The sequence below is a fragment of the Lepus europaeus genome, chromosome 3 (assembly GCF_033115175.1).
Source record: "Lepus europaeus isolate LE1 chromosome 3, mLepTim1.pri, whole genome shotgun sequence".
Classification (NCBI taxonomy): domain Eukaryota; kingdom Metazoa; phylum Chordata; class Mammalia; order Lagomorpha; family Leporidae; genus Lepus; species Lepus europaeus.
In genome coordinates, this window is record NC_084829.1 from 122,204,028 (window position 1) to 122,218,969 (window position 14,942).

The 14,942-nt window shown below is 36.4% G+C and overlaps 1 protein-coding gene across 1 annotated transcript in view; it reads right to left on the reverse strand.

Annotated features, from left to right (window-relative positions):
• Positions 1-1,119: 1,119 nt before the first annotated feature.
• Positions 1,120-14,942, reverse strand: part of LOC133756651 (triadin-like) — a 284,878-nt gene continuing 271,055 nt past the window's right edge. The window contains exons 23-26 of the mRNA XM_062187259.1: positions 10,746-10,804; positions 10,269-10,355; positions 6,887-6,954; positions 1,120-1,177 (exon numbers count right to left, since the gene is read on the reverse strand). Of these exons, the coding sequence (XP_062043243.1) occupies positions 1,120-1,177; positions 6,887-6,954; positions 10,269-10,355; positions 10,746-10,804 (272 nt within the window). The remainder of the gene's footprint in view (positions 1,178-6,886; positions 6,955-10,268; positions 10,356-10,745; positions 10,805-14,942) is intronic.

Below are 14,942 nucleotides of genomic sequence, written 5' to 3' on the forward strand. Positions count from 1 at the left end.
GTGAAGAGGCAACTGACATAATGGGAAAATATTTGCAAATTATGCAACTCATAAAGGATTAATAACCAGAATCTACAAAGAGACCAAGAAACTCCACAACATCAAAACAATCCACTTAAGAGATGGGCCAAGGACCTAAATAGACATTTTTCAGAAGAGGAAATCCAAATGGCCAACAGACATATGCAAAAATTTTCAGGATCACTAGCCATCAGGGAAATGCAAATCAAAACCACAATGAGGTTTCACCTTACCCTGGTTAGAATGGCTTACATATAGAAATCTACCAACTACAGATGCTGGCGAGGATGTGGGGAAAAAAGGGACACTAACCTACTTTTGGTGGGAATACAAAGTGGTAAAGCCACTATGGAAGTCAGTTTAAAGATTGCTCAGAAACCTGAATGTAACTCTACCACATGACCCAGTCATCCCACTCCTTGGAATTTACCCAAAGGAAATTAAATTGGCAAATAAAAGAGCTGTCTGCACCTTAATGTTTACTGCAGCTCAATTCACCATAGCTAAGACCTGGAATCAACCTAAATGCCCATCAACAGAAGACTGGATAAAGAAATTATGGGATATGTACTCTATAGAATACTATACAGTAGTAAAGAAAGCAAATTTGGTCATTTGCAGTAAATGGAGGAATCTGGAAAACATCATGCTGAGTGAAATAAGCCAGTCCCAAAGGGACAAATATCATATGTTCTCCCTGATTGATGACAACTAACTGAGCACTTAAAAGGAAACCTGTTGAAGCGAAATGGACTCTATGATAAACAATGACTCGATTAGCTCTTTTGCTGACTGTTTAGGAACAACTTACTACTTTATTCCTTTTAGTGGTTTTTTGTTCTACTGAATATTATTGGTTGACCTCTTAATACACAACTATTCTTAGGTGTTTAAATTTATCTCTAAAGTGATCCCTATTAAATATTAGGGTGGGAATAAGAGAGGGAGGTTTTATTTCTGGGAGTCTGGGCAATTTGGATATTTGAAAAACTTAACTTTCCTTCACTGAGAAATAATACTCTCATATTTTAGAGTTTTTAATGCTTGGTCATTCTCAGCTAATCTATTTGCAGTTCAGATGCAATTCCAAATGTACCTTTAGAGCATCAGAATCTGCTGAACATTCCCATAAATCTCATTGTCACTATTACGGGCACTGAGGAATACGCCAAGACTATTAAATACACTTTTTAGAAGCGAGCTCTTGGTCGATGTTCAATTGTTGCAGCAATAGAAGAGAAAACAGTATCGATGTTTAGAAAAGAAAAGAAAACCGTCTCCTTCGGGAAAGGTGACTAAGCGTGATGTTAGACTGAGGATTCCAGAGAACTGCTGGTTATAACATGTAGCCTACTGGGTAGAGGTGATGCAGACAAAATAACTGAATTTAGATCATCTCTCTTGTGACATGATAGATGAAATAGGTAACAACAAATAACAGGCTGCTCTTTAGGGAGACGACACTTTGTTGTTTCAATAAGCAGGAAACAGCACAGGAAGACATGGATTGAAACTGGGCTCTCCAATCTTATCAGATAATTGACAAATATACTTTAAGCCTTAGTGTGATCAGATGCACATTGATGATCATAAGTTCCCTGATCACTGATTTACCAGATGATACTGATGGAAACACATTTTAGTAAAAAACTATATCAATGCTAATTGCTTTTAGATTTAAGGTTGTATCTGCTACATTTTTTTTTTCCTCATGGTTTTAACACATAAGCAAATTGGATGTTGACTGGGAACAAGTCTTACATCTGCTTCTGATCCAGTTTTTTTTGCTCATGGACTTCCTGGGAGGCAGCAGATGATGGCTTAAGTAGTAGGGCCCCTGTCACCCATGTGAGGGACATAGATAGAGTCCCTAGCTCCTAGGTTCAGCCTGACCCAACCCTGGCTTTGCAGACATTTGAAGAGTGAACCAGTGGCTGAAGATCTGTGTGTGTGTGTGTGTGTGTGTGAATGCATGTGTCTCTCTCTCTCTCTGCCCCCTCTCTTTCTCGCTTTCCCTCACTTTGCCTTTCAAATAAATAAAAAGATAATCTTTATAAAATGGAGGAAAAAATTCATGTGCAATGACAAAAATGCATCACAATTAAATGTCTTACCTAAAAATTGGAGCTATTCATTATTCGAAGAACATTTAATAATTGTTTACTGTGCAGTAGGCCTGAAGATCTTGTTCTTTGTGCTGAAATTTTTGGTTTCATTGATGATTAGCAATGCATTTTTAAAAGATGTATATATTTATTTGAAAGGCAGAGTTAGAGGCAGAGGCAGAGGAAGAGAGAGAGAGAGAGTTAGAGAGGTCTTCCATTTGCTGGTTCACCCTCCAAATGGCTGTAATGGCAGAAGTTAGTCTGATCCTTAGCTAGGATCCAAGAACTTCTTCTGGGTGTCCCGTGTGAGTGCAGGGGCCCAACCACTTGGAACGTCTTCCACTTCTTTCCCAGGCCATAGCAGAGAGCCAAATCAGAACTGGAGCAGCTGGGTTCTATGCATGTTTCTGGGATGCCGGCACTGCAGGTGATGGCTTTACATAGCAGGCACAGCGCTGGGCCCAGCAATATATTTTACAATTGATTTTGTTGTCCATCAGAAATTGAAAGGCTCATGATCTTTATGTAGCATGGGAAGCACTGTGTTTTACTAAATTTAGGCTGTAAAATAACAGTAAAAATCAAAGTTTATTATCTTTAGGTCTCATATACTGATTTTTATCAATCATCATCATTATCATAATCAACATATTAAAATCAAAGTGGCAATCTTTATACAAGCTTTCTGATAGAACAATTGCCACTACTCTTGCTTTATACATGAGGTAGTTTCTTACTCATGGTCAAGCTACTAGTCTGTGGGAGAGTCATGGGTTAGTTCTAGGCACTCAGTTCTCCAAATCCATTGGTTTAACGACCATCACAACTACCTTTCACATAAAATTTGAAGGAATTTATTTGGATATGGCAGTAAATGTTGGAATTATTCTTCAAAAGCTCTATTACCTGAGCCTGGCAGGACAGAACAAAAAATAGTTCTAGCAGTTAGGTGAAAATGCATGAAGTTCCTACGCTATAGACTGGACATCCATAATCTGAAAATCCAAGAACTGACATGCTCCAAAATCTTCAACTTTTTGAGCACTAACATGATGAACAATTGCATAATGAAACTTTGTTTCATGAACAAAATTAGTAAACGTATTGTATAAAATTATATTCAATCTCAGTGTTTAAGGTATATTTGAACAATGAATGAATTTCTTGGTTAGGTGTGAGTCCCATTACTAAAATATCTCATTATGAATATTTGAATATTTGGAAATCCAAATGAATCCATAACTTGAAAATGTTTGGTTTCAAGCCCTTCTATAAGGGATAACTCTGACTATATAATAATTTTATTGGTGTTCTTTGTCTCCTTTTGCTCTGACTCTTATTACTAAGTCAAGAGTTATCTTCGATGTTCCTTTTTAAATCTTTCTTAGACTTAATTTAATTACTCTGAATCATTATACAAAATGATTGAGTGCATAAATCCAAGGCCAGATTTTCTTGGTTTTTAAATTTTTTTGACTTTTAAAATTTATATGAAGGGTACAAATTTCATTTATTTTATACGTAAAGTTTTAAGAGTGTGATGATACTTCCAACCCTATCCTCCATTCTTCCCTCACTTGCACACTCCCTCCTCCTTCTTTTCTTATTTTTATTTTATTTGTTTTTACAATGACAGATTTTCAATTATTTTATGACATAAGCGTAACCTTCCACTAAATAAAGAATTCAACAAGTAGTAACTAGGAAAACCACTGTTCTTCTAGATTATAGACAAGAGCTATAAGCAATAATCAAATCTCAAAGTGTCAATTTCCGTGATTTTTCCTTTTCTCTTCCTTTGCATTTTATATACTAATTATATTGTATTAATGTGAGTGTATCAAAAGTATAATAGGGGAGTGTACTGTGTGATTTATCCTGGAAACTACTAGATTCTAAGAAAGGAGTTTTTTTGGTTTTTGTTTTGTTTTGTTTTGTTTTGTTTTGTTTTTAAAATATGATCTGCTCTCATTCTAGTATTGCTTGGTTCTTTTCTACCATTAGGATACACCTTTTATGTTTCTAAAGTCAATCAAGTCATGGCCGGTGCCATGGCTCACTAGGCTAAAACTCTGCCTGCGGTGACGGTACCCCGGGTTCTAGTCCCGGTCGGGGTGCCGGATTCTGTCCCAGTTGCCCCTCTTCCAGGCCAGCTCTCTGCTGTGGCCCGGGAAGGCAGTGGAGGATGGCCCAAGTACTTTGGCGCCTGCACCCATGTAGGAGACCAGGAGGAAGCACCTGGCTCCTGGCTTTGGATCTGAGCAGCACACCGGCTGTAGCGTCCATTTGGGAGGTGAACCAACGGAAAAAGAGGACTTTTCTCTCTGTCTCTCTCTCACTGTCTAACTATGCCTGTCAAATAAATAAATAAATAAAGTCAATCAAGTCAAGTACTAACTGGTTATACAAAAATATTGTTACAGAAATCAATATTTGTGATGTACCTTCTTCAATGTTTGCAATAATCCCTAGAAACGCAGTTAAAGAATACTGCTTTAACATTGTAATGATTTTTACAGATGTACAGATTTTTCCCCCTTTTCACAACTATGTTTAGACTGTATACCAAAGCAGTAGAATCTAAAGATGTATTTAGAGCAAAGGAAGCAATCTTGTCCCAAAAGAAAACTTAGTTGGAGGAATGAGGTGACACTTGGAATTTTGTCTTGAGGAATGCAAACATAATTTTCAGTGAGAAACTGTAAGGTTAAGTGTTGTAAAAGAAGAAGCAGTGTTTTCCTGAAAATTTTGATTTGGGGATTATCTAAGTTAGATATAAACATTATTAAAGGTTGACACCTGGAAGCTGAGAAACACAGAAAATGTTGTAAAATTTATTTTGTCAGTGATGTCATTATAAGTATTCAAAACCAGGTTAGCGTATTCAAGAAAATAGATCTTTAGTTTGTGTGTTGGTTTTGTTTAGCCTGTAGTAGCTATAACAGCCAGTGAGAAACATATAAGTGGTTCATGATAGTTTAGTATCTGCTTCGTATGAACATGCTTCCTATGAAGCATGGCTTAAAATTGACTGAGTTTTCTGATAACTTCTTGGTCAATACAAATTATATTATATGTTTGGGTAAGGAAAGTATAGGTAATTAAGTATATCATCTCTGGTTGTGGAAGTAAAGTTTTATACATATTTATATTTCCCAGAATTAGAGCACTCATGGATCTCCCTACATTAACTATTTGCTAAACAACCCAAATGCCCCTGGGTCAGTAGTGTTAATGTGCTTCTCTCTTTCTCAGTACAATTGCATTTGGTGTTTCTCTTGAGAGGCTAATAGCACCTTGGGATAGTCTCAACAGGTTGCAGGTATGACAAAGCTGTCCCTTTCCCATGCTAAGCAAGGACTGTTGTCTTTTTCTGAATCTAATCTTGTTTTCTTTCTTAGGACATTTAAATAAAACTTTCAAGTTATTGTAAAGCACAATTACTGTTAAAATTATTAATGTCCCAAAATCACATGATTAATATTTTTTTAAATTTTTTTATTTGAGAGGCAGATTTAAAGAGAGATAGATGAAGAGATATAGGTAAGAGAGAGAGAGAGAAAGTGAGAGAGAGAGAGAGAGAGAGATCTTTCATCCACTGGTTCATTTCCCCAGTGGCCTCAAAGGCTGGAGCTGGGCTGATTCAAAGCCAGGAGCCAGGAACTTCTAGGTCTCTCAAGTGTGTGCAGGGGCCCAAACACTTGGGCCATCTTTCAATGCTTTTCCAGGTGCATTAGCAGGGACTTGGCTAGGAAATGGTACAGCCAGTTCTTGAACCAGTACACATATAGGATGCCAATGTCACAGATGTCAGCTTTACCTGCTACACCACAATGCTGGCCCCAGGATTAGTGTTTTTGAAAATTAATTGTCTGACTCAGATGAGTGTTCTGTGAAATTCTATTCATCTCCAATTTAAATGAACTTGAGATATCATTTTTTTTCCCTCCAATCACATTACTAATAGAGTTTGGGACAGTAATTTGGTTTATGTTCTACTTCAGTGTTTCTCAAGCACACCAAAAAACATAATTTCATTTTGTGATTTAAATAATAATTGAGGAATTTCCATTTTATTTATATAACATAATTTTAGAGACAAGTGAAATGTTGGGTCAAAAAAAGATAAACAAGTTTAAATATATATCAGAGGTGCTAAAAGTAATTATAAACAGTAATTATAATACAATAATATTAACCTGCTATTGCATAATACTGTTTGCTGGTGTCTTTCTAGTCCTTTACATGAACAAATATGTATTTCCCTAATAACCTCAAGAAGTATTATTATTTTTATTTTTATAGAAGAGGATCTGAAATAAGAAAAAAAACCAATATAACTTGCTTAGAGTAATATAGAAAGTGGCAGACCCTGGATTCAAACCAGAAGTGTGACTTTCACGCTTTCAAACCAGAGCTGTGCCTTTAAGTGAAGGAGCTGCATTGCTCTCAGAAGTACAGGTGTGACCTGTAACTCTCAGTGAAGGATCCTTGTCTTTAGCTGCAGGATTCATTCTTTTCCTTCATAGTTGAAGACTTTTTAATGTAAATGTTTAAGATTCATGTTATAGAAATTAAAATCTATTTAAATATCTCTGTGACAGAAAGCTCCCGTCATCATTACCCCGGCTTTCCCTTTCCCTTTTGTAACATCGATGATTCCCGTCCCACCAGTAATAGAGAAAGTTTCCTGCTCTACAAAGTGGCTGGCTGTCATGAAATCCACTTAACGGCTCCTTTGGCTATAGCAACACAAATACCTGAACTCTTTCCTGCCCAGGTCCAGTATTATCTGTGGTTCTATTTCTACTGAGATTATAAGTGTCTTCTAAGAAGGCAGAAAAGAAGGCGTGAAAAGCTGTGAGTGCTCTGGTAAATGCCACTGATAACAATGCAGGAATCAAGACTTCTATCTCACCTGGTATCCTGCAGGGAGAATTGCATTTTGCCCACAGATTCATCAGATATTGAGGAAATACGAACTCCATTCCAGGCAATTCCAGGCACCAGGTAGGCAGCAAGGAACATGGTCAACACATTCCTACCCTATGGATTTCACATTCTAGGAGGATACAGCGTATAAGTAATGAAAATCAATTTGCTCAGATTAATTTTTTTCAGTGTAATCAACAAGTTTGAGATAACAGCAGTTATTACATGGAAAGTAATGATATGCATACAGTATCGAAACAAATTTTTCCTTTTCCATCTGAAAATTACTCAATGGCTATATAATTTTGAGTGCTTATATATATATATATATATATATATATCTTCTTCCTTTTTTCTCTGCTTCTTGGTTTCTTTCCCACCATATTTTACTCTCATATTTTTCACAGTACCCAGAAGATATAAATTGCAAGTGTTTTACTCTCTGGAGAACCATATCTTGGCTTAGAGTGGCATTTTATAGAACAAAAAACTATTACGTCTATTGTTATAAGTGAAGTTAGGATGTGCAAAGAGGATAAATAACTTGAAAAACAAGACAAATACATATATGTGGTATATCTGAGCCATTTTTATATTGATAAATGAACTTGTTTCCTTACATCAGGTGAACATGAACCTGAGAGGGTGCTCAAAGATGTTAGCATTGTGTGCAGCAGGAAAGGAGACTTCCTCCTGCATAGGGAGCTTTAGTGTCCCACAGTTGTGTGTCACCAGGCAACACAATCAAAATTACCCTGGTAAGGTGGAAGTAATGGCTACATCCTCATGGGATGAATGGACCTCCTGAATGTAAAAAAAAAAAAAATGAAAAAATCACTTTAGACATTGAAAGGAAGACAATAACCTATATTATAAGAAGTCTGAGATAGTTGTTAAACCTCCACTTTAACTGTACAATAGTTGCTGAACTACTTCTGTGCTGCTCTGGTGAATATAGAAAATCAGACTGGGCTGCATGACTTCAGTGGAGACAACCAAAGAGGTATTAAGTTTTCTTTGATTTGCTAACCCTATTAAAACACTAAGGAGGCAGATGGCAAAAATAGATAGATAGATATAGACAGAGATAGATTGATAGGTAGATAAAACTAAAAGCCAGTAAAGCAAACAAAAAATCAATAGCAAATGGTTCCTAGAGGAGATTTTCCTAGTCATTTAATTGTATCAAGCAGAAATCCTTTTGAAAGAAATTGTTACTGGGATTCCTTAAATCCATTCTAAAAAATGATCAAGAAAATTAAAAGGGATAAATAGAAAATCTTTGTTTCAAATTTCACCAATAATTATGCTTACTTGTATTTAGTATCAAAATTTAAAACCATTATTTAACAAGCACTCAAATTATGCAGTAAGAACTGAAACTAATCTAGCATCATTCTGTGGTATCATTACATTTTTAATTGACCCACTGGACCATCAGGAAAATCACAGCAGACATATGGCTCTGACATTTGCCTGGTCTTTAGCTGACAGTGACTCATATGTACTGCAGTATTCTCAATAACGTGAGGAACTGCAGTCCTTCTAATGTATGAAACTTGATTGTACTAACAAAAATAAAACCTAATCTCAGGGACATCTCCCATCAGATGATTTTTGTCATTATCCACATGTCCAGAAGAAGATATTGACAGTGAGGTTAAACATCTTACTCTTAGTGAAACAGCTAGTGAATGGTGTAGGCCAGCTCCCGAACTGTACTCATCAAATTACAGTATCAGTTTGCACACTGATTATCTTGAAAGGTAGACAGTTTATTTGCAAAAATGTTCCTTTTGTTGTAGCTGTTGTGTTAGAAGAGCAGCATTGAAAAGAGCTTTTTTGTGTAATTTTTTCTGCTACATACACTTTGAACAATGACTCAGTATTATTTCTCTCAAGAAAAGGTTATTGAGTGTCTGTTATGTGTATGGCAATATAAGATGAAAAAAATGAACCGACACAGTTCCTTTTCACAGATTCATTTTGTACAAGAAGATAGATAGCACAGAAATGGAAAAAAAAAATCGAAAACAGGTGTAAAGGCAATTATGAATAAAATGCTGTAGGAATTTAAAAGAAAAGAGATTATAATGATTAATCTTATTTCCAGATAAGAATTCTGAAGCACAGAAAAAATATATTTTTCAGAGGCCTCACAGGATTCAACCCATGGAATCTAGTAGTAGAGTCTGGCTCCTTAGCCAACAAGTATTGGCTGCCTCCCGGATGATGAAGGATAGAGAATGTTGAAAGGCTGAGGAAGGAGTTTAGATTTTCTTCTGAAATAGTAAGGGGCCAGAAAGACATTTGAGCCAGAAAGACAGGTGACAAAATCAGAGCTGAAGGTTCAGATGAAGTACCTTGATAGCAACGTGTACTTGAGTTCAGGGAGGGGAAAGATCAGTCAAGGAATAGTTTTCATATCTAGATGAAATATGATCAGAGCATGAATCATTTTGTTTCATAAATAGGAGAAAAGGACCTAGGTAAGAGATATTTGGAAAGCAGAAAATAGAAGATGCTATACCTTACCAGAATGTGAGGACAAAGGGAGATCTAGGAGACATATCTAATTTAGATAGCAGATAAGAAGATGGGAGCATTATTAAATAATCCAGTAAGATCTATTTCTGTTACTAAGGTGTGGAGATATATGAGTTTCAAGAATTAATGAGTGCCTTTGGCCATGTCCTGTTACATTACATTATCTTTTGTGGCTGAGTCATTTTCTTGGGGGCAGTAAGGACTTAAGCTGCATGTTACTATAGATTTTCATCAACAAATTCCTGTGGTAAATATGAACGTAGAGTCAATTACTCCAGTTCTTCAAACATGTTAATAAAACAAAGACCCTTTGAATTAGCTAATAGTATGTATACTTTTTAAAAAGAAATTATTGATTTGAAATGTAGAACGACAGAGAGAGAGGTGAGACAGAGATAGGTTAAGATTTTTGATTCATTTGTTCACTCCCCAAAGGTCCACAACAGCCAGAGCTAGGCTAAGAGGAAGCCAGGAGTCAACAACTCCATTTAAGTCTCCTATGTGGGTGTCAGAAACCCCCAAACTTGGGCAATGCTGCCTCCCAAGTGCATTAGCAGGAAGCTGGATTGGAAGCACCAGGTACCTAGGACTCAAACCAGACACTTCAATATGAGATGTGAGGGTCCCAAGTAGCAGCTTAAACCACTATGCCACAACACTCACCTGAAATGTATTCTTTCTTGAGTGAGAATACACATTGTTGTTATCCTCAGGTTCCGCAGATAGCTTCTCTGGATCCCTCCTGCAGATCTATTGATATGAACAGAAAATTTCCAGTGATTTTATCATTCTGTGAAAATCTATAGTAGAGGTGTGTATGCAATAGGATATGTGGAAAAAAAAGGATTAATGGACATCTTCAGGGAGGGACAAGTGAATACTCACCTGGAGTATGCACAGATACGGCATATTTAAAGACAATCAACTCCTAACAACCTTCGTTAAGATTGATACTTATGAAGTCTTTTACTCAGCAAGTATCACAGAGCTAGTTCTTATGAGAATGCTGATTTTCGATAAGTCCTGGTTCTCTGTGTTTCTACTAATGAATTTTTGGCTTCCATCAAGTCTCACTTCTCAGGTAACTGCAGCAGTGGAACTGTAAACAGTTGTAAACAGTTAATGTCATTGGAAAGTTACATGTTTCTGGTAAGACCTCTCTTTATCAGTCCAGGCATTCTCAGCTTTATCAGGATTGACTGACAAAAAATGATATATCTTAAAAAGGAGGATGTAATTAGAGTTATCAAGAGCATTGTCGTTTTATTTTACATGCCTATTGAACATAAACTTGATCATCTATTTAAGCACCAGATTTTTTTCTCTTTTTTAGAAAACTTTTATTTAATGAATATAAATTTCCAAAGTACAGCTTATGGATTACAATGGCTTCCCCCCCCCATAACTTCCCTCCCATCCGCAACCCTCCCCTTTCCTGCTTCCTCTCCCCTTCCATTCACATCAAGATTCATTTTCAATTCTCTTTATATACAGAAGATCAGTTTAGTATATATTAAGTAAAGATTTCAACAGTTTGCACCCACACAGAAACACAAAGTGAAAAATACTGTTGGAGTACTAGTTATAGCATTAAATCACAATGTACAGGACATTAAGGACAGAGATCCTACATGATATTTTTTAAAAATTGATTAATTTTCTATGCAATTTCAAATTTAAAACCAAAGTTTTTTTTTTTAATTTTCAATTATCTTTATATACAGGAGATCAATTCAGTATATACTAAGTAAAGATTTCATCAGTTTGCACCCACACAGAAACACAAGGTGTAAAAATACTGTTTCAGTACTAGTTATAGCATTACTTCACGTTGGGCAACACATTAAGGACAAATCCCACATGAGACGTAAGTACACAGTGACTCCTGTTGTTGACTTAACAATTTGACACTCTAGTTTATGGCGTCAGTAATCTCCCTAGGCTCTAGTCATGAGTTGCCAAGGCTATAGAAGCCTTTAGGGTTCGCCAACTTTGATCTTATTTCGATAGGGTCATAGTCAAAGTGGAAGTTCTCTCCTCCCTTCAGAGAAAGGTACCTCCTTCTTTGATGGCCCCGTTCTTTCCACTGGGATCTCACTCACAAAGATCTTTCATTCGGGGCAAGTACAATTGAGCATGTCTCTTCCCTCTCTTATTCCCACTCTTATATTTAACAGGGATCACTTTTCAGTTAAATTTAAATACCTAACAATAATTGTGTGTTAATTACAGAGTTCAACCAATAGTACTAGAACAAAAAAAAAACTAAAATGGATAAAGTATTACATTGTCCATCTAGAGTCAGGACAAGAGCTGATCAAGTCACTGTTTCTCATAGTGTCAAATTCACTTCAACAGGTTTCCCCTTTGGTGCTCAGTTAGTTGTCGCTGATCAGGGAGAACAGATGATATCTGTCCCTTTGGGACTGGCTTATTTCACTTAGCATAATGTTTTCCAGGTTCCTCCATCTTGCTGCAAATGACCGGGTTTCATTGTTTTTGACTGCTGTATAGTATTCTATAGAGTACATGTCCCATAATTTCTTTATCCAGTCTTCTGTTGATGGGCATTTGGGTTGGTTTCAGGTCTTAGCTATTGTGAATTGAGCTGCAGTAAACATTAATGTGCAGACAGCTTTTTTGTTTGCCAATTTAATTTCCTTTGGATAAATTCCAAGAAGTGGTATGGCTGGGTTGTATGGTAGGGTTATGTTCAGGTTTCTGAGGAATCTCCAGACTGACTTCCATAGTGGCTTAACCAGTTTGCATTCCCACCAACAGTGGGTTAGTGTCCCTTTTTCCCCACATCCTCTCCAGCATCTATTGTTGGTAGATTTCTGAATGTGAGCCATTCTAATCAGGGTGAAGTGAAACTTCATTGTGGTTTTGATTTGCATTTCCCTGATTGCTAGTGATCTTGAACATTTTTTCATGTGCCTGTTGGTCATTTGGATTTCCTCTTTTGAAAAATGTCTGTTGAGGTCCTTGGCCCATCTCTTAAGTGGGTTGTTTGTTTTGACGTTGTGGAGTTTCTTGATTTCTTTGTAGATTCTGGATATCAACCCTTTATCTGTTGCATAGTTTGCAAATATTTTTTCCCATTCTCTCGGCTGCCTCTTCACTTTCCTGACTATATCTTTTGAAGTACAGAAACTTCTCAATTTGATGCAATCTCAATTGTTAATTTTGGCTTTGACTGCCTGTGCTTCTGGGGTCTTTTCCAAGAAATCTTTTGCCTGTGCCTATATCTTGCAGGGTTTCTCCAATGCTCTCCAATAATTTGATGGTTTCAGGTCATAGATTTAAGTCTTTAATCCATGTTGAGTGGATTTTTGTGTAAGGTGAAAGATAGGGGTCTTGTTTCATGATTCTGCACGTGGAAATCCAGTTTTCCCAGCACCATTTATTGAATAGACTGTCCTTACTCCAGGGATTGGTTTTGGATCCTTGATCAAATATAAGTTGGCTGTAGATGTTTGGATTGATTTCTAGTGTTTCTATTCTATTCCATTGGTCTATCCATTTGTTTCTGTACCAGTACCATGCTGTTTTGATAACAACTGCCCTGTAGTATGTCCTGAAATCTGGTTTTGTGATGCCTCTGGCTTTGTTTTTGTTGTACAAGCCTGCTTTGGCTATTCGAGGTCTCCTTTGTCTCCATATGAATTTCAGCATCATTTTTTCCAGATCTGATCAGAATGTCTTCAGTATCTTGATTGGTAATGCATTGAATGTATAAATTGCTTTTGGGACAATGGACTTTTTTGTGATATTGATTCTTCCAATCCACAGGAAGATTTTTCCTACATTTGGTATCCTCTTCTATTTCTTCCTTTAAGGTTTTGTAATTTTCATCGTAGAGATCACTAACGTCCTTGGTTAAGTTTAATCCAACGTATTTGATTGTTTTTGTAGCTCTTAATTTTATTTACCTTTTCTTATCTGCTCCCTCTCACTGGTCTCCACACATGGTTTGTATACCTTTAGAATTCTCTTTATCCATTCAAGTAATACCATACATCTTGACACTCTTTTCTTCCTAATCTTTACCTGAGATTCATCCAATTCTTATCCACTTACAAAATTGACTGTCCAGCAGCCTACCAGTAAGTAATTTTCCCCACTCACATTGTTAGTATCTCATTTCCTTGGAGTAGAGTAAGTGTCTTGCTTAATTTTCCTTGCTCCATCAAAAGTCTCATCTACATTAAAGTAGAGTCCACCAGGAGACATAATCTGCTACCACTTCTCCCCCATCTCTTTGATACATCTTCTTGTGAATTAAAAATTTGAGCTCTGTGTCACTATATTTTTATTTTATCATAATTCTTGATATGTTGAATAATAGAAATAATTCCAAACATTATATATCTACATACATATGCTGAATAATTGCATGAGTGTGTGTATATATAAATATAAATATATATATATATATATGACATATACACTGGCATCCCATTTCAGTTTTCTTCTCTCATGATCATTATAGCTAACTGCCATGCTATACCCATACTTATGATTTTCAGCATCTATCCCTCAAATTGTTACTGGGATTTCCAACTATCTAACTATAGTGCTTGCTTTAACAACCTTTCATTCCCATGCATTCCTCACAGGTATTCCAGTTACCATTTTCCAACGGTCTATCACCACACTTTTATCATCATTTCCCCTCAGTTGAATTCTCTTAGATCCCATTCACCAGTCATCCAACAAATATGTATAGATTGCTTGATGTGCCTCAGAAACTTCCCTGTAGTGAACAGACCAGGTTGTCCACGGCCTCATGAAGCATACATCTTATAATGGTGATCACCAGAATATTTCATCTACTGTCCACTCATTCCTTTTTCTATGACACTCATCTATCAAAACGTCAAGCCTAGTTTTATCTAGTTCTCTCCTGCCTTCATACCAGCACCAGAACAGCTGACTGGGATTAGAAAGAATGCACACATCAAATCCACCATTGCCAGTTTAAATATATAAACAAAAATAAAACAGTTATTGGTACTGAAATTATAATTACTTCTAGTTAAATTCATTATCTACTTTCTGAGACAAGAATTTAATTCTTTATTGTCTAGCTTCCAACAGAGACCACAATCCCTCTTTATATGCAGTCAGTGATTTCACCTTACTTCCAGAGGAAAAGAGATGTATGGCAAGAAGAGGAAGAAGGAAAAGGAGAAGAAGGTGTAGAAGAAGGCTGTATGTGGTGACAAATTTTTCCAATTTCTGTTGGTTATGGAAGGTTTTTATTTCACCTTCATTCACAAAGGAAAGCTTTATAGGGTACAGTATTATGGTTTGGCAGGTTTTTTTTTTTTTTTT